This window comes from Cinclus cinclus, chromosome 4, assembly GCF_963662255.1.
Source record: "Cinclus cinclus chromosome 4, bCinCin1.1, whole genome shotgun sequence".
NCBI classification, from domain to species: Eukaryota; Metazoa; Chordata; class Aves; order Passeriformes; family Cinclidae; genus Cinclus; species Cinclus cinclus.
In genome coordinates this window covers 25,578,736-25,596,511 of record NC_085049.1, presented here as the reverse complement: position 1 = coordinate 25,596,511, position 17,776 = coordinate 25,578,736, and the positions used below count along the sequence as shown (strand labels likewise).

Genomic DNA, 17,776 nt, shown 5'->3' with positions numbered 1-17,776 from the left:
TGCATTTTTAGTGTTGGAAAGCCAAGAACTACTTTATTATCCTACCTCCTTTTTAATGAGTTGTTTTAATTAGTCATCAGCAGGGACCACTTTTAGCCAGCTTTAGTTAAGTTCCACAGATTTCTTGTTGTTTTGATCATGAGATTGCCAAAACCTTAAGTTTGCTAAATTAACCCTGAAAAGCTTCAATGAACAAATGAACAAACAAATGAACAAACAAATGAGGGAATTGGGGATTGGATATCTTGGACCTTACAGCCCTTCGAGGACAGGTTGGGTTTACCCACTGATTTTTGTGCCAAAGGAAAATCCAAGTTAAGAATAATTAAAATATGAACCAGTTCTCATGAAACTCAGCTTTCCAAAACTTTATTCAGGATAAAAAAAGGATGGGAATGACCTTGGCAAATACAATAATGAAAAAAATCTATGCATATCCCACAGTGATACAGACCAGCAGCAAAGATCACTTCTCTCATATTTCGGCTTTTTTGCCTTTCACAAAAAGGACTAAAACTTGAAAAATTTAGTAGTATTTCAATGTTGGAGCATAATATTAAAGAATAAGTTTCCAAAGCACAAATCAAAAATTCAAGACTTGAGGCAAATGTCAAATTAATAAAATTAATAACAATATTATCTAGTTGAGGTTCCTTAAATTAACTGTAGTATCTTTGCCTTTTACTCTTGCTGAAAAATGAACCTTTTATATACACAGTACCCACCAGTTGTACGGGCACAAAAGAAAACACAATGAGTTATAACCTCAAATTCCTACCCAATCTTTAAAAATTGCTATTGTACATTTACTTGCAGCTACCTCAGCACCCACAGTACTTCATACATGACTAAATAACCTTTCAGTCACTCCGATGTCATCACCAGAACAAGCTTTTTAGTCTCCCAGACTCCTGGCAGGATACCTCTTACCTCAGCAGCATCTCTGCTTGTCAGAAGCAGAAGGCTGGGCACATAAGATGCCTGCTGCATCCTAAAAACTAGGTAAAAGGCTGGTGTAAAAAAAAGGATATTTAAAAAAAAAAAACTGAAGCTGCAGTAAACAGCTTCTAGAAAACAGTTTTAGACTCAGTGAGACACTTAATTTGCTGTCAGTTTGGTGATTTAAGGCTGTTCCCGCGCATCCTTACCAAACAAACCCTCGGGAGCTTTGCCTGATTGACACACGGAGGAGACTGGATGCTATTGCACCCAGAGCAGGGCTGCCTGCCAAATCCCCCCTGGCAATGAAACCTGGGCTCCCTTCAGTCCAAATCCACCTCTGGAAAACAACTAACAAGAAAATCTCATCCATTTTCCACCCAGCATCTTTTTTCACTGCACAGGACACGCAGAAGAACTGCTTTTGTACTCCTATGCCATCGCCCAGTACTTAGTAGTAAATACAAAATTAAGAATTTTTTCATTATCCCACACATTATCAAGCAAAAAAATTTAAGGTACTTGTGGAACAGTACCCAAAGCCACCTTCTGTAGTTTCTTTCATTGCCCAGGGATGAGAACTGTGACCAGACAGAAAAGTGTTTGCACTTAAGAGAGGCTATTCCAAAACACAAAGGAAACCATTTTTTTAATCACTGCCCTACCTCTCTGTTTTGATTAATGAGGCAGCTGCAACACCTTCAGTCATAAACGGTTAATTGGCATCCTTCAACTCTACAAGCATCTTTAAACTGTTGTTGCAAAGGTTATGGACACAAGGCAAACACTCCTGGCCCTCAGAGCTCTCTAAGGATTACAATTTGGCATAAGCAAGGCGAATAATCCAATACTTTTCATTGTTTTCATAGTTCATACTGAATAAAATCCTGGGTATGCACAGTGTTAGGAAGTAGGATATTACTGCCACTTGATAACAGAACTAAGAAAAAGCATAAGTGAGTGTGTGCTGCCCTGAGCAGCTGCACTATCCGCCCTGGACATGGAGCACACAACACAGAGCATGAGGCATCACCACCCCTCTATACACAGGTTTAGCACAGTTACATGTCTTACTTGCCAGAGAGTCTGAAAATATGAAGCATTTTTAAAGTAAATGTAGTTTCCCAGCACTGTGCATCAGCCACCTCTGTAACTTTGTCCTGTTCCCCATTTAATTTTTTTTTCTTCCCTTCTACACAAGATCCCTGAATAAGTCATATTTAGAAGGAGAACCTCATGTCCTTGGCATAGCCCAGTTTGTCCAGGTTGGGAATGCAAGCGTACTGGATCATTGGAGGAGGTCCACACATGAGGATCAGAACATCGTTCTGAGGTGGGGGCAGGTGGTCTCTGATCATCTCTTGGTTCACAAATCCTTGGCTGTAATCCCAATCTGTTAAAAAAATGAAAGTAGGGGAAGGGGAATGAGGTTAAAAGGATGAAAAGAGAGATACAGGTCACTTTAGAAGGGAGAAATCCATCTGATGAAATTGTTCCCAGTCGGAACATTTACAGCAATAGATACAGGTTTAACCTTCACATCCCCAGCCCTGGATGCAGAACAAACTTTTGCTGCTGCTGACCCAAACTTTTGGGCACTGTAAGACTGAGACATTTTTTTTATCCCAGTTTTTGGTCAGGTTTCACATATGACAATGAAAGTCTGTAGAACAGTCTACAGGAGGCCCAAGGAGGAATTTTTATTCCAACTGCTAAGATCAGCTCACAATTTCCCCAAAGAAGAAACTGTGATCAGAAATTCCAGGAGAATACCAAGTGCAGTGGATGACACAACAGCAACAGACTGTGGAGAGGGCAAGACCCTCAGCATCCCAGAGGTACATTCTTGGTCACAAGGAAGAGGAGGCATATGGCTTTTCCTTCTCTGCCCCAAGCTCCCACTGAATACAAGTATGAATCTATCCTGACATGGAGGGGCATGACAAGGAATGGTAAGAAAGGAAAACCACATGGAATGACACTGTTTAGCCTTCTCTTCCTTGTTCAGCAAGCTCAGGCAGGGATCTGTGCCCTCTGGCACTGCAGCTGCCTCAGGACAGGCTCCAAACACAAGGATAACATGTTATATTTATGTCTGTGGGGAAGGAGGGAAGAAGGTCACCCTTCATGGGAGACAATGGTAAATATTCAGGTGTAGCCATGGGAGGAATACTGCACTGCCACTGGCCTGAGGTGAGCTTTGGAAATACTTCTCCGCTTACACCTGATCCTGTGTGCATCCCTGCATGGAGAATGATGCTACTGGATGCACTCAGACATCCTCTAAGCAAGAAATACATCATGAAGCTCAGGAATACACACACAGCATAGCATATCTCTTGTAAAGCACATTGATACTCATGAGTTCCACATGAAGTGGCACTTCAGGTCTTACTTTCAGGTGCTGTGTCCAGCGTGTACCAACACTTGAAGCGACTGGGATTCTGAGCCTGGATCTCATCGAGCTCGGAACGTAACAGGATATCCTTCTCAGACTGCAGGATAAGGAAAACAATGATCACACCCTGCATGTGAGTGCAGCCCTCAGATGGCCACAGAGCAGCAGCTACTGCACAGCCCTGAGAGATGGAAGAGATGATTCAAATCTGTTTTTAAGGCTGAAGAGTCCAAACCCAAGTTATTTCCACGCCTAGCCTGTGGCAGAGCTAATAAAAGGCTTGTAACTTTCTCCAATCCTGACCGTGCAATGCCTTCCCTCTATAAATAAAACAAAGCAGAACCATCACTCAATCAGGGAATCAGAAGAATAAAGCCATTTTTAGCACTATTACATGAAAAAACTAATCATGACTGCAGAGAAGTATCTCCCTAGCTCTTCGTACTGTGCCATCCAGACAGGGAAATACCAGTTTTTTCACCTTTGCCAATTCCAGTATCATCAGCACTGCCATATAGAGACTGCTTGGCTTTTAAAAAGCATGTGGCAGGAACAACCAAAAAGGTATCAGGTTCTGGCTGGAACAAGAAACATTACTCAGGGTATCAAGTTTGGCTCCTCCCTGTTGCAGCATCACTGAAGGCCAAAGGAAAGCCTTATTTTCCTAAGAGCAGCTGCAGTCTGGGCAGGAAGGAAAAGGGTAGGGACTGACGTGCTGCCATCCCTGCAGCCATAGTTATTTGGCACAGAGTCTGTAACTGTGGGGATAAGGAGGAGTGTGCAGCAGCTATTCCAGATAAGGTGCCATTCCTGGATCTGCACCTGTGGGTGCTCCAGAAAAACTCCTACTGGCTCTGGCCAACTCCAAGTGTACCAGCCAGACGCACAGTAGGAGCCCATGTACATTGTTTTAAAAACTTTAAAATGTTTTTTAAAACTGTTTTCTGTTGGTGGAGTTACTGGGTGCAAAGACTCTTTAAAGCCAGGGACTGATGTTTCCATAGGCTGTCACTAACAGGCAGGACATTGTTCTCAGGCTCTCCCTCCTAGCTGCATGGTTTCCCAGGCTACTAAAGCAGGTCCAACCCTGTTGTTAGCCATTCTGAATCATTCCTAGCAAATCCTGCCCCTCCTGCCCTGATATCACTGCACTTTATGCCAAATCCAAGGGCTCTAGCCAGGACCAGTGAGCACTGGCAGGGCTCCTCAGAACAGGGAATCGCAGCACTTGGATCATAGCTCAAGGGCAGGAAAACCTCAGGTTATAACTCAGGTATCTCAGAACTGCCTGGGTTGGAAGGGACCTTAAAGCCCATCCAGTTCCAGCCCCAAGATGCTCAGAGCCCCATCCAGCCTGGCCTTGGACACTGCCAGGGATGGGGCATCCACAGCTTCTTTGGGCAACCTGTGCCAGGACCTCAACCCCTTCACAGGGAACAATTTCTTCCCTCGTATCCCATCTAAAACTTCCTGTCACTGTGAAGCCATTCCCCCTTGTCCTGTTACTCCAGGCCCTTGTCAAGAGTCTCTCTCCATCTTTCTTGTCAACCTAGATATGGAACAAATGAAATGAGCACACACTGAATATGAGAAGAAAAATAGGGGAGAGCCTAAAGAAGATAAAAACCACAAGCATGAAGTGAAGCTCACCACAAATAATGACTCATAATCCAGACACAAATATTCATTAGAGGGAGAAATGAAAAAAAAAGAAAGATTCACAGTGGAACATCAGGCAAAGAAGGGGTCTTGCCCACCAGCACACCAACATTTGGGTTATTCAAGAAATCTCTCTTGTAAGGATTCCATGAATGAGAGAGCTTCCCTGTGGCCAGCATGCAGGATGCCACACCTCAAGGAGCAAGAGAAGCATGTAAAAAACTGACAGAAGGGATGGAAATTAAAGCAGACAGCCAGCAATCATAGCTCTGTAACTGAGGGAACTGCTGGAGACCACAGCTAGTTTTAGCCTCACCCAAGATGTCCTCAGACAGAAAGATTCCACAAACACTGCTGCAAAACTGGGGAGTTAAAATTGCTGGAGGACACACATGTCCACCCTTTTCATGTTTCCACTAAGAAAGATGGCTCTGAAAATCTGGCCAAAACATAAACAACTTGCACAAAGGAATGCAGGGCTTTAACATCCACAAACTGGATTAGAAACAGAGCAATGAGTCACAGGAAAGGAAACATTAGCAAACATTTCTGTAGTAATGCTAAACTCTCAATTTATCACAGTGTTTTTATATGGGAGGTTTCCAACACTCCAGTTCACTTCTCCCCTCAGGGTTTGTATCTCTGTGATTTCATTCACTGAGTGGAGTCCTGCTAGGTAAGTAAAACACTACAAACAGAAAAAAAGGACAGAATTACCTGATTAGCAAACAGCAGCTGGCAAACAGTGGGGTCATCTTTGTCCTTTATGATTGCTCGAATGATCTGCAGCATAGGCGTTATCCCTGGAAGAGAGAGGCAGGTCAGTGATGTGAGGATGGGTAGTAAAAGAAGGGACAAATGGGAAAATATGAGCAAATGCATCTACCAGCTGTCAGAAACCACAGATGCATCCTTACAGATACCTACCAGTGCCCCCTGCAATCATCCCCACGTATTTCACTGTCTTGGTAACTGGTTCAGCTTTCTTTTCTGGCCGAATATCAAACTTGCCTGAAGAGACAAAGAGATGGAAAACACTGAAGCAAGCAGGAAACACCTCCTGTTATCCCTTTCCAGCACATCCTGCTGAACTGACTTAATTTCAGCCCTGTCACCCTTCCCTCCCAGAGAACAGAAAAGGTGAAGGTGTCCTGAATAAAAGCAATCCCAAAAGATGATTTTAAGACATGAGGTAGTAACATCAGACACTGACATGGGGTTATGACTTATCCCTGACCACAGCCTACATACACACCACCTGCATTTCAATTTGCTCACATCCCATACCCCCAGAGACATTGACAAGCCCAGATTCTGGAACCAGTTCTACACTAAGGATTTCATCTGCTCAGAGACTTTATTTCCCCTAATCAGATTATTTTAAGTGAAAACAGAAAATACATAGCATGGTGTTTTTTTAAAAATTTTCTCTTTTTGAGCTGATTTGCCCATTTCAGCCAAACACAACAGAGAGTCTGAAATGCCCCAAAATGTGTTGTATTCACAGCTCTCTTCATCCAGGATAACATGAATGCTACATATAGAGCTCTGGAAAACCATGTCGGAGTTCTGCTCCACACAAAACTGCCAGAAAGTTTTTGTGATGCATTTGTGTCTGCATTATACTAACATGAGGTATTTTACACTGACATAAAAGTAATGCCTACTCAAAGTTCATTTCTACTTGGGAAATTAGCAGTGGACAGTGCAAATATCCAGTGTTTTTGTCACTGTATAAACTATGTCCACATAAGCATGCAAAAAACCCATCCCTTACTTGAGAACAGCATCAACAAAAAACACTTCTATAGTAATAAGACATTTTTCCTGTTCTGTTTGTTCTGGGTAAATTCTGTCTTCCCAAACCAGCCTTGCCTTTTCCTTTGTACACAAGGAGGCCACTTGGTCCTCTGAAGTCAATGGTGTCCCCTATTTTCAGACTGTCCAAGTATTGAGACATCTTCCCCCCATCAGGAAACTTGGGATGGACACCTCTGAAGTAGACCTGTTAAAAACAATAATGAAGCAATTCAAACTCACAGCTCAGAGAAGAGCATCTGCCCTTCAAATTTTTAGGTACAAATACTCCTCGTCCAAAGAACACAATTACTCCATAAAGAAATGCAGTATCTGACTGACAAAATATCAAAATGCCACTCCTGCCCCAATCTTTGGACAGAGACCAGTGATTTCTCCATTGTAATTCTGCAACACAGAAAATATTGATGATAATAATCAACAAAATTTGCACACAAGTTTAAAAGGGGCTAGGAAAATTGTGAAAAAGCCCAGAACACTGTGATTCCAAAGAGAAAAACTCTTAAGAGGAAATCCAGTGCACATATTACTATTTTAAATTCCTAACAGATTTAAATGATAGGTAGCCTAGCTACCAAGAGGCAAAACAAAAGTACATTACCACAAGAGTTAAAATCACTTTCTTGCCAATTAAATCAATGGCTCCCACTGCCTGGATCAGTAATGATAATGACCACCACTCTCAGTGAGCATAATGACCAAATTCCATTAGCTTCAGAAGCAGCTGCCCATTCAGACAAGGTTAATTCCTTATTCCAGAAGGATTAAAAAGCATATGAACATCTGCAGATCTACACAGTGGGTGGAAAATGATGCAGCATCTCATGAGACATCCTCACTAAAGAAGTGCCTGCAAAATGCCATATGGGCTGTAGGTAATGGCACATTCCTGAAGAGAAGCCAGCACACCAAATTTACACAAAGGCACTGTAAAGGTGGCTCAGATGTTGTCCAGCCTGGTAACACAGTGTGGCATTCTTACCTTGACAACAAGATCCACAAAGCCCTTGTCATCATCACTGGAAACTGGAGTGTAAGGTCTGACAACCAGAGCTCCATCAATCCGTGCAGACAGGTAGATATGCTGCCCTGTTGCAGGGAAAAAAAAAATACAAACAAAAAAATTACTTTTCTTCCAAACTATTTTTCTTTCAGTGGATGTGCTGAGTAGGCATGGACTGAAATGCAGCCTCAAAGCTCTACCTTCTTTCTTTTGGGGCATCACTTCTTCCTGTCTTATTTTCCTGACACTGCAACACCTTGTCAGAGTTGTAAGCCATACACAGACCTACTTGGAAGGATGGACAACTCCACTGCCAGTTCTGTGTGTTAATCATAACTTCATACATTTACATTTACCAAAGCCTGAACTGCACCTGAGGTCTTTCAAAAGATGGGATTTGTCTCTCCTGTACAGACAAATAAAAGGGACACAGGAGAGAAAAATTGTCCAATGTTGTTCAGACATCTTTATTAATGTATCAGTTGTAAAGTGCCACAGTTTAGTTGAAACTGAGTTTGTAGCTGTTCTTGCTTTGACCACAGATCCCTCACATCTTCCAGCAGCTCTCCAGCTGCCTTTGCTAAAGCTGCCCAGACACAAAGCACTTTTCTAACCCTGCTATTCCTCCAGCTTAACATGTGATTGCAGCAACCATGTTTCTGTCACACATCCTCTGAGCTCTCTACAATAGGCTCTCTTCCTTATGTCTACATATTTTTTTTTCTGAAAAAAAACAAGAGAACTAAGAAGAACTAACTTCTGTGGAAAGTTTTCCGATAAAATTCCAGCATTCTGAAGACACCCAAGTAAAGATTAAAACTGGGGGGGCGGGCAGGGAAGGAAAGGTTTTGAGTTTTGTTTCTTATCACATTAGGTCAACAGAACCAAGCATCTCCAATAATGGCACAGCTCCTCTACCTGTTATGGGAACACAAAGAGGGGATTTTACCAGGAGCTGGCTTGCAAATGATCATAATGACCATTTTACATTAGCTCCAGAAGCAGCTGACCCTTCAGGCATGGTGGACACATGGTTAATTTGTCACTTCAGAAGGATTACAAAGTGCTAGGTGAAGGAAGATGTGCTATCCCGTGAGTTGGGGAATATGAGCAAACATATGTCACCTGAGGCTGTACGTGGACATCATATTCCAGTAACCCCCCCAGCAAAGCCTACAGACATCCTGTTGGGGCAGACCTGGAGGGAGCTGCAGCAGGGAGCTCCTGCTCTTTCTCTAGGGCAGAAGTGGCTGCAGGCACAGACCCACAGACCCCTGGTGAACACTGCAGACTGTCAGCCTGCACAGTGGGGCTGCTCCTGGGGCACACCTCACAAGAACTGATACAAATGAGAAAAAGTGCCCCTCCCAGAGCAAAAACATACCCCCACATGTTAGAGCTTTACCCCATCCTGACAGGACATAAGTTGTCAGCCTCTGCATGGGGCCATATACAACCCTCTCCCTCAGAATGAAGCTTTGTGTTTTTGGTGATCAAAGACAAATGCTGGTGCTGGACTGAACAGTATCTGCCACCCAGCTGCAGCTCTGCTGCTCCCACCTGCTTTTCCATCCTCTGCAGCTTTCAGCTCTCTCTGCTTCGCAAGTCTCACCCTGCAAACCTCCATGTCCATTATGGGCAAGCCAGGGAAAAGAGCTTTGTTTTCATGGCTACTAAAAAGATCAAGAGATCTAACACCCCAAAGAAGATGGAACTTAACACCTAGAAAAGGTGCTGGCAACAACCACAAGCACAGGAGCCAGGGATCACTGCAGCAGCTTATTAAAGTGGAAGTCCTATTAAACACAAGTCACAGTTAAGTGCTCTTTATACAAGCAGGAGGAAACAATGGCACTAAGCTGTTACTGAAGGCACCACACCTCATGGCAGGGCCTTTGGAAACAGCTACTCTTGGGTGATTAAAAAGTTCCATGAAATTCAGAAGTGAATAGATCATCTGGTAAACCACAGAGTTAGAGGAGAAGTAGATGAGAGTGGTGCCTCAGGGCACGGAAAGGGACTGCAGAGATTCTGCCCCACAGGAATAACAAAATGCTGGAAAGCTGAGACTGGAAAAGTACAAGTGAAGACCTGTGTTTGTTCCTACTCTCTCCAGAGAAACAAGCCGGATGTTCACTCACATACACTGCAGATTACTCATAGCACAAGGATAATTTTGCAGAGCTCTCAGTAACAGCTCCAGCCACATGATCAGTATTACAAATTCAAAACATAGGGGGAAAAAAACCCCACAAAGTCTCTTATAGCATGATTAATTCAAGCAACACTTGGATTCTTCATAAGGAACATACCTAGAGGGAGACCCAGAACGTGCTCCATGGAAGGGAGAGCAAATCGAAATCTCCTTGTGTCATGACTAACTTCCTGAAAGAGGAAAATCAAAAGAACAGTCAGCTCTGTTGTTGGGATTTAATGCTTGTGATTTCACTTCTAAAACAAGACAAGTCTGGAATCCTGCAGGATTAGGAATTAATGACACTTTATGATGCTTGTGTACAGATTAAGACTAAGTGATAGCTTTCCAAATATTATGGACATTTACATTGCCTTCTGTGAGAAGGCCACAAGATAAAAATTAATTAGCTCTTCAATTCTCATTTCAAGTTTAAATATGCATCAGTTCAACACCAAAGTGTTTTAATTTTCATCTCAAAATCAGATGAATAAATAGTTTCAATGGAAGTAGCAACCTGGTTTCTTTTGCTATGGTAAGGTCCTTAAAATATTTCCTCTGTGAAAACTGAATTAATCCGTAAATTAAATTGAAAAGAGCACTGTATTTAGATATGAACGGAATTATGACAATATATGCAGTCCTGCTAGAATAATTATTCTAATCTTTACTAGGAACATAGCACCTTGGATAAAATTTTGGCAATAAGTAATTAAATATTATTTCTTATATTATGTACGTTTTATGTTTGAAAAATTGTATTCACAGGAACAAAAGACACTGAAAAAAAAAAGAGAAAGAAACAGCATACAGCCTAATGTATGATCCAGTGATTTGCTGGTTTTAAGGGTTTTGTAACCCTTACTTTGTTTGCTTAACTGTTTTTAAAGTAACCAATGGAGACCAATTTATTTCCTCACAGTTTGTCTCATCTTCCCTTACTATGGTCATACTGATGAAATTTTCTTCACAGTACCTCATTTTAAGGCAAATCCTGAAGGAAGAAGGGAACTGATTGGCAGTCTCCAAAGGGCTTCTCTGTATTTATGTCTGTTCAGGAGCAGTAACTTTCAACCAAAAATTCCTTTAGAAAGACAACGAATGGGGACCTAACACTGCTGCTGTTTCTCTATAGAAATTCCACCACTGTATGGAAATCACTGGATTTTGCCAATAATGCTGCATTTTTATTATGCTGTCTTTAACAGTATGCAGAAAGAACAAAGTTCTGAATTCCCACTTAATCACCTCACCAATTAAAGCCGAGAGAGTTTAGCTGGAGGTGACTAAACACAAGTATTTTAGTGTTTTCATGAGACAATTGTGAGAAACTAAGAGGCTCAGGGAATCCCCAATACCTAGATCAGCATGCCTGTGCCTCTCTCTGTCACACAGCCAGGACACTGAGCCCGCCACTCTGCAAGGCGTTATCAAGGCTGGATTACAGCCTTGGATCAGGATGCACCTCCAGCACAAGGTCACTCCCCTTTGGCACTGCCCAAAGCACCTGGAAGCCCTTGGCCACACACTTCTGTCTCAAGCTGCAGAGTCAAGGAGTCTTTCATCCTTGCCAAATGCAAAGCTAGAGAAGAGTTTTTGCAGGCTGATGCTTTGCTGCAGCCACTGAAAGGCAACAAATTAATTATGCACACCATTATAAAACCAACCAACCAAACTGAAGTTGTTGGCTTTTTTAAGGTATGAACTAAATTAGCACATCTAACTATATTATAATAAGATTTTTTCCTATGCTATGCACTTGGAACCAGCCTCAAGACTCCTGTCTCAGTTCAAAAGAAAAGTGTGGCAGACTCAATTTGGACACATCATAGAATCATAGAAAGATTCGGGTGGAAGGGACCTTAAAGATCACCCGGTTTATCCCCCTGCCATGGGCAGGGACACCTTCCACTGTCCCAGGTTGCTCTGAGCCCCATCCAGCCTGGCCTTGGACACTTCCAGGGATCCAGGGGCAGCCACAGCTGTGGGTAACCTGTGCTAGGGCTTCAGCACCCTCACAGGGAACAACTTTTTCCCAATATCCAATCTAACCCTGCTCTCTGTCAGTGCGAAGCCATTCCCCCTTGTCCTGTCCCTCCAGGCCCTTATCAAGAGTCTCTCTCCCTCTTTCCTGTGGGCTCCCTTCAGGCACTGGAAGGCCACAGTGCACCTGCGAAACCTCAAACAAAGCCCTGTTCCAGTCCAAAGTCTTCTGATAAATTTCTGAATAGCTCATAGCCTAAAAAAGTCAGCACTAAAAACATCCTCAGGTGTGACTTTATACCTGAAAAGCCAAGATTTCTCTCTCATGCTTTTGATGGTTGGTTTATCCAAGGGAAACCCGGACTTTTCAACTTTGGTGGCTTTGGCTCACTTCCCACAAGCTTAGTTACCAACTTCTAATGGCAAGATCCGTCCCTGGAAGCATTATGACTTTCCTCTGGTATCCCACTTGAGCAAGAATTTAATTTTGTACCAGGAGGCTTTACTTTTAAGAGACAGAAAGAGAAGCTGAGACAGCTCAGGTCAGGACTGCATGACTTGAACACCTTTCTTCCTGTGAAACATTACAGTACATCAATCCAGTAACAGGACAGCTGCTGTTGAATGTCACCATGAAAAAACTGCCTGCTCTGCTTGACAGCAGGACTTGTGCCCCATAGCCCAGCCAGTGGTGCACAGTTTGGGAATTTCTGCTGATGTGCTCCACAACTTGAGGCATGTGAAACTGTGAGTTTGATAATTTCTACACAGCATTCTCCACTCTGAACTCAAACCACTTGTTTGGAAACAAGCTGCTTGCAGAACTACAGAACTTACCACACAAAGGGCTTTTCTAAAGAAGTCCTAGCCTCAAGCCAAAAATATCCACCCTGCTGGGACATGACCCAGGACTTCAGAAGCCGTAAACATTTCACAGCACCCACGGAGAGATCATGCTCAGCATTACATGTGCACCTACCTCCTTATCAATCAGCCTCAGTGCATACTTCACTTCTGGGTCCTTCAGGGTAATTGCAGGCCTGGGATTCCTGAAAAGCCTCATGACGGTGCTGTAGATCAGCCATATTGGGTATGTCACAACCTGACGCAACTGCAGCAGCACAGAAACAGCATCAGACACGTGTGCAGAATGAGAGAGTATTTGGGTGACAAGGAATAGGGTACTGTGCTGTGGCGATCTAACCATCAAAAAGAACGTGTTTATTTGAGCAGGAAGAGGAAGCATTATTAAAACAAACAAACAAACAAAAACTCACAAAACTAATCTCAAACCCACAGATTTGCTTCATGAAGACCTGGCATCACTCCTGTGTTGAGGCACTTGCACACCAGCATGGGGTTGCCACGCTGGCAGCTGGACACAAACTGAGGCTGTCACAGCTCCATGTCCCCAGATCCCCTGACAGGGAGGCTGAATCCCCATCTCCAGCAGGCACAGAGCACACGTGTCACACACGGCCAAATAATCACAGAATCACAGAATATCCTGAATTGGGAAGGGCCAATCAGGACCATCCAGTCCATCCCCTGGCCCTGCACAGGACACCCAACAATTCCACCCTGTGGCTGAGAACATTGTCCAAATGCTCCTTGCACTGTCAGGTTTGGGGCTGCGACCATTCCTTGGGGAGTTCCAGTGCCTAGCCACCCTTTGGGGGAAGCCTTTTCCTAATATCCAACCTAAACATGTGGCTGACCACACTCTTCAACACAGACCCACACAAACAGCACTGATGGGCTCACCCTGTTCCCTCCCCACCAATGGGGATGAAGGTCCATGAGAGGAAATTCCATACCAGTGCAGGAACTGGTGCTTCCACCACCACACAGACCTATGCATACAAAGCAGCACCCCTTCCCTGGGAAAGCAGCTAAGCTGCAGGACACCGCCAAGGGACAGCCCTTCTTGTCCCTTTACCATAATTTTCCCCACATCTGAAACCCTATAAGACAGGAACAGATTATGCTCTTGTACCACATCACCTTCTCTTCACATTGGAGCAGGAAAATAAATTGCACAACTACTTATAAAATCCTCTCTGGCTCAGTAATTTATTATTCAACCCTTCAACAGAGGAGAGGGGAAAGGCATAATTACAGTTAAAAAAAAAAAAAAAAAAGCGCTCAAAGTTCCAAAGTTCTGCCTGCTTAGTTTTCACTTTCATTTTATTTTAAAGGGACCTGAACAGTATTTTAGAACAGCATTTGTACAACTGTGGCAGTCCTTCAGGAGGCTACAAAAACTTCCTACATTATTAATAATATAAGTGTGGGGGCAGCATAAATTCTGTCTTCTTAAAAATGCTGCTGTACAGGATTAAAATGTATCATCATTGTGTACAGCCTGAGGCCACACCATGCCACACACATACTGCATTTTTCACTTTTATTTGGGAATACTGAAATAGCTCCATACAGGTTGTTTCTGAAGAAGCTGAAGTTTACAGGAAAATGACTCCTTAACTCTCACAGATCCACCAGATTACTGCAGCTCTGGGAAGAACTTTTGTTATTAAGTCACAAAAAAGGGCAGAGGGAGGGAAGTTGCTCAAGGTGACAGAGCAGCAAGTAAGCTCCTTAAAGAGAAATTAACATGTGAGTGAGGTCTGGTGGCAACAGCAAGCTGACTCTGCAGCAGGTGTTTCAAATGAGACATTAATAAGTTAAATCAGTTTAATTTCCAAATGTGGTTATCTAAAATGAACAAAGAAATAGTGCTGCTGTTGTCCGGCAATGAGAAATAATTTTAACACAGCGTTAACCTCGTGGCAAGAAATTTGTTATTCGTGGTCAATTAGTGCAAAAGTCTCGTGGGATTCACTGGAAAGAAACAGTGCACTAACTAGTTCAGCAAACTATTTTAGTCCCTTACTCAGATCTATCAGCAGGTGGGCAGAAAAAAGGGGAAGAACTGAAGGCTGAATGATTACAAAAAGTCATGCTTGCTAAGAAAAGCATTCTCTGAGTTAAAAGTAGCCTATATACTCTCACCACAGGGCAGACCAAGATATTAATGAGGATTACTGCACAGCATCAGGTCTCCTGCAGCAGAGAGCAACAGGCTGACCACAAGGCCTGGGAACCACTAAATGGGGACCTTGTGACTCATCATTTCCAGCTGCACAAATCTTTGAGAACAGACAAGGCAGAATTAGTAACTGAGCAGGAATTTTTATTAATGGAAAGAGGCCTCTGTGTGATAACAAAGAGAAAAGCCACAGAGACTGCACTGCCAGGGCGTGGTGAGCACAGCACAGTCCAACACAAGAGCTCAGGCTCGACATCCAGCACTGCCCGGCCCTACAAACACACAAACCAAACCCTGCTTTGGCATGAGAAACCTGGCACCTTCGGCTTCCAAAACCCCGCTTTTGAAGCAATTTCAGCTAAACACTCTTTTCATCTGTTTCAGAAACCAACGAGAGGATAATGGGATTTCTTCACTTGCAGCTTTAGCCTCACCTCCTCTGTTCAATGCACTTTACGAGCAGCTGTACCCAAACGAGCACATGTTGGATGCAGCTCCCTCCAGCCCCTCTCACAAACCCAGAGAAAAAAGTGTTTGAGCACAGGAGCAGAGAACCGTAACAGGCAGCTGAGAAAAGGGGGGCAACCATGCGTGGCAGCGATGACAGCACTGCAGACCCACTGCCCGGCAAGAATGATCACAGAGAGAACCGTGGAATGGTCTGTGTTGGAAGCGACCTTAAATATTATCTCATTCCAACACCGTGGGCAGGCACAGCTTCCACTATCCCACATTGCTCAGAGTCCCATCCAACCCGGCCTTGGGCACTGCCAGGGATGGGGCAGCCACAACTTCGGGCAATCGGTGCCAGGGCCTCACCACGCTCACAGGGAACAATTTCTTCCTCAGCCACTTGAAACCTACGCTCCTACAGTCTGAAATTATTCAGAAGGAGGAAAACACCACAAACATTCAGAGAATCTAACAAGAACAATAACAACAACAATAACAACAACAGACATCCGCGGAGCTGCGAAGGCAAAACCCCCCGGCCAGGCAGCCAGCACAGGCAGCGACACGGCCCCGGAGCCTCCGCAGCGCCGCGGGGGGGCCCGGAGCCCCGCACCGCGCGGTCCCAGGGCGGCTGCGGGGACACGCTGGGACACCCCGGGACAGCGCCACGCCCATGGAGCGCTGCGGGCGGAGCCGGGCTCGGGCAGGAAGGGACCCCGCTCCCGGCCGCCCCCGGCACTCACCACACTGAGCTGTGCCCCCATCGCTGCCCCGACTCACGGCGGGCACCGCCCCGCTCCGCCCCGGCACACACCGCGATGAACCGCGCCTGTCCCGCCCCGCATCGTGACGTCACGCAGCGCGCTGGGCCACGCCCCGTATCGTGGCGTCACTCCATGCCCCGCCCCACCATGGCCGCGGCGCTGGCCCGGCCCTTTCCGGGGCGCTGTGTGAGCGCCCTCTTGCTCTCTATTGACTGCGTGAATTATCGCAGGCTGCTCTGTCTTTAAAGGCATTTTCAAGATCATCCAGTCCCACCCCCCTGCCATGGGCATGGACACCTTCCACTATCGCAGCTTGCTCAGAGTCCCATCCAGCCTGGCCTGGAACACTTCCAGGGATCCGGGGGCAGCCACAGCTGCTCTGGGCAACCTGTGTCAGGGCCTCACCACCCTCACAGGGAACAATTTCTTCCTTATATCCAGCGTAAGCCTCCTCTCTTACTTTGAAGCTATTCCCCCTTGTCCTGTCACTCCAGGCCCTTGTCAAGAGTCTCTTTCCTGTGGGCTCCCTGGAGGCCACAGTGAGGTCACCCGAAGTCTTCTCCAAGCTGAATAATTCCAGTTCTCTTAGCTTTAAGGATTCCTTAATAGCAAGTTTATCCAAAAAGCCCCACAACTGAGCTGTTCAATAAGATAGGATGTTTCAGCCCGGCTTCCTTAAATTTTGGTTTCCACCAATGTGTGCAAATTAGTGACTAATAGCCAATGTATCTTTGTGTCTGTACTAAACATGAAACACTTCAAATCTCCTTAGTTAATATGTCTTCACATATTATGTCTTCACAGTATGTCTTCAGTGAATCCTAGACAGTTTCTCCTGACAAAATCAAGAAAGATGTATGCTTGGCAGTCCTGAAAATCAAATATTAAAAAAATGTCCTCTCTTATCCCCTAGGCTCACACAGAGGTACTGAGCCCCCGGTGTTGCCAGGCAGATGTTTTCTTTCAGCCTTATGGTTTGCTGAGTGTGCTCATCTGGCTGTGAGAACATATAATAAGTCAGTCATTATTTACTTATTAAACCTGGGATTTAGCACTGGTAAGTGAAAGAATATTAACAGACCAACCTCATGGTGAGAAGGTTGTGTCACTGTCATGCAGGTACACACATTAAGCTTCAGGGATGAAGTTATTTATTCCTAGAGTTTCTATGACAAGAACATGTCTGACTGTAATCTTCACAGTTTTCTCTTTTAGGAGGACAGCTGCTGCACCAGAAAACTCCCCAGTAATTGGAGAGATTGTAACACCACTGGCTACAGAAAAGGACTCCAAGACTGAGAGGCTGAGGCTTAGGAAAAGGGAGATAACTGAGACAGGCATAGGGATCCTGGAGTTTGGTGGGAAATAATCTGCCAGGAGAGGCTCCAACTTGAATATTGATATTTAAGGAAGGGTGGAGACTTCAGTGTCCCCCTGCTTAGCTTTCACTGAGCTCTGACCTGACTGGGTTCCAGCTGACCAGCCCAGGCTGTTTCTCCATTGCTTTTCAGTATGG

At 44.5% G+C, this 17,776-nt stretch overlaps 1 protein-coding gene across 3 annotated transcripts; it reads right to left on the bottom strand.

Moving 5' to 3' along the window:
* Positions 1 to 353: 353 nt before the first annotated feature.
* Positions 354 to 16,316, bottom strand: LOC134043469 (NADH-cytochrome b5 reductase 3). Of its 3 annotated transcripts, none has more exons than XM_062491821.1 (9): positions 16,240 to 16,316; positions 12,970 to 13,105; positions 10,130 to 10,198; positions 7,797 to 7,903; positions 6,872 to 7,001; positions 5,924 to 6,007; positions 5,714 to 5,799; positions 3,335 to 3,434; positions 354 to 2,332 (listed from the first exon to the last, which is right to left on the bottom strand). In XM_062491821.1, the coding sequence occupies exons 1-9, from the start codon at positions 16,258 to 16,260 to the stop codon at positions 2,160 to 2,162; spliced, it is 906 nt and encodes a 301-aa protein (XP_062347805.1). In that variant the 5' UTR covers positions 16,261 to 16,316; the 3' UTR covers positions 354 to 2,159. The 3 variants fall into 3 exon arrangements, with proteins under 3 accessions (XP_062347805.1, XP_062347804.1, XP_062347806.1); XM_062491820.1 differs by having other exon boundaries at positions 10,130 to 10,202; positions 12,974 to 13,105; XM_062491822.1 differs by lacking the exon at positions 16,240 to 16,316 and adding an exon at positions 13,292 to 13,322 and having other exon boundaries at positions 10,130 to 10,202; positions 12,974 to 13,105.
* Positions 16,317 to 17,776: the final 1,460 nt, after the last annotated feature.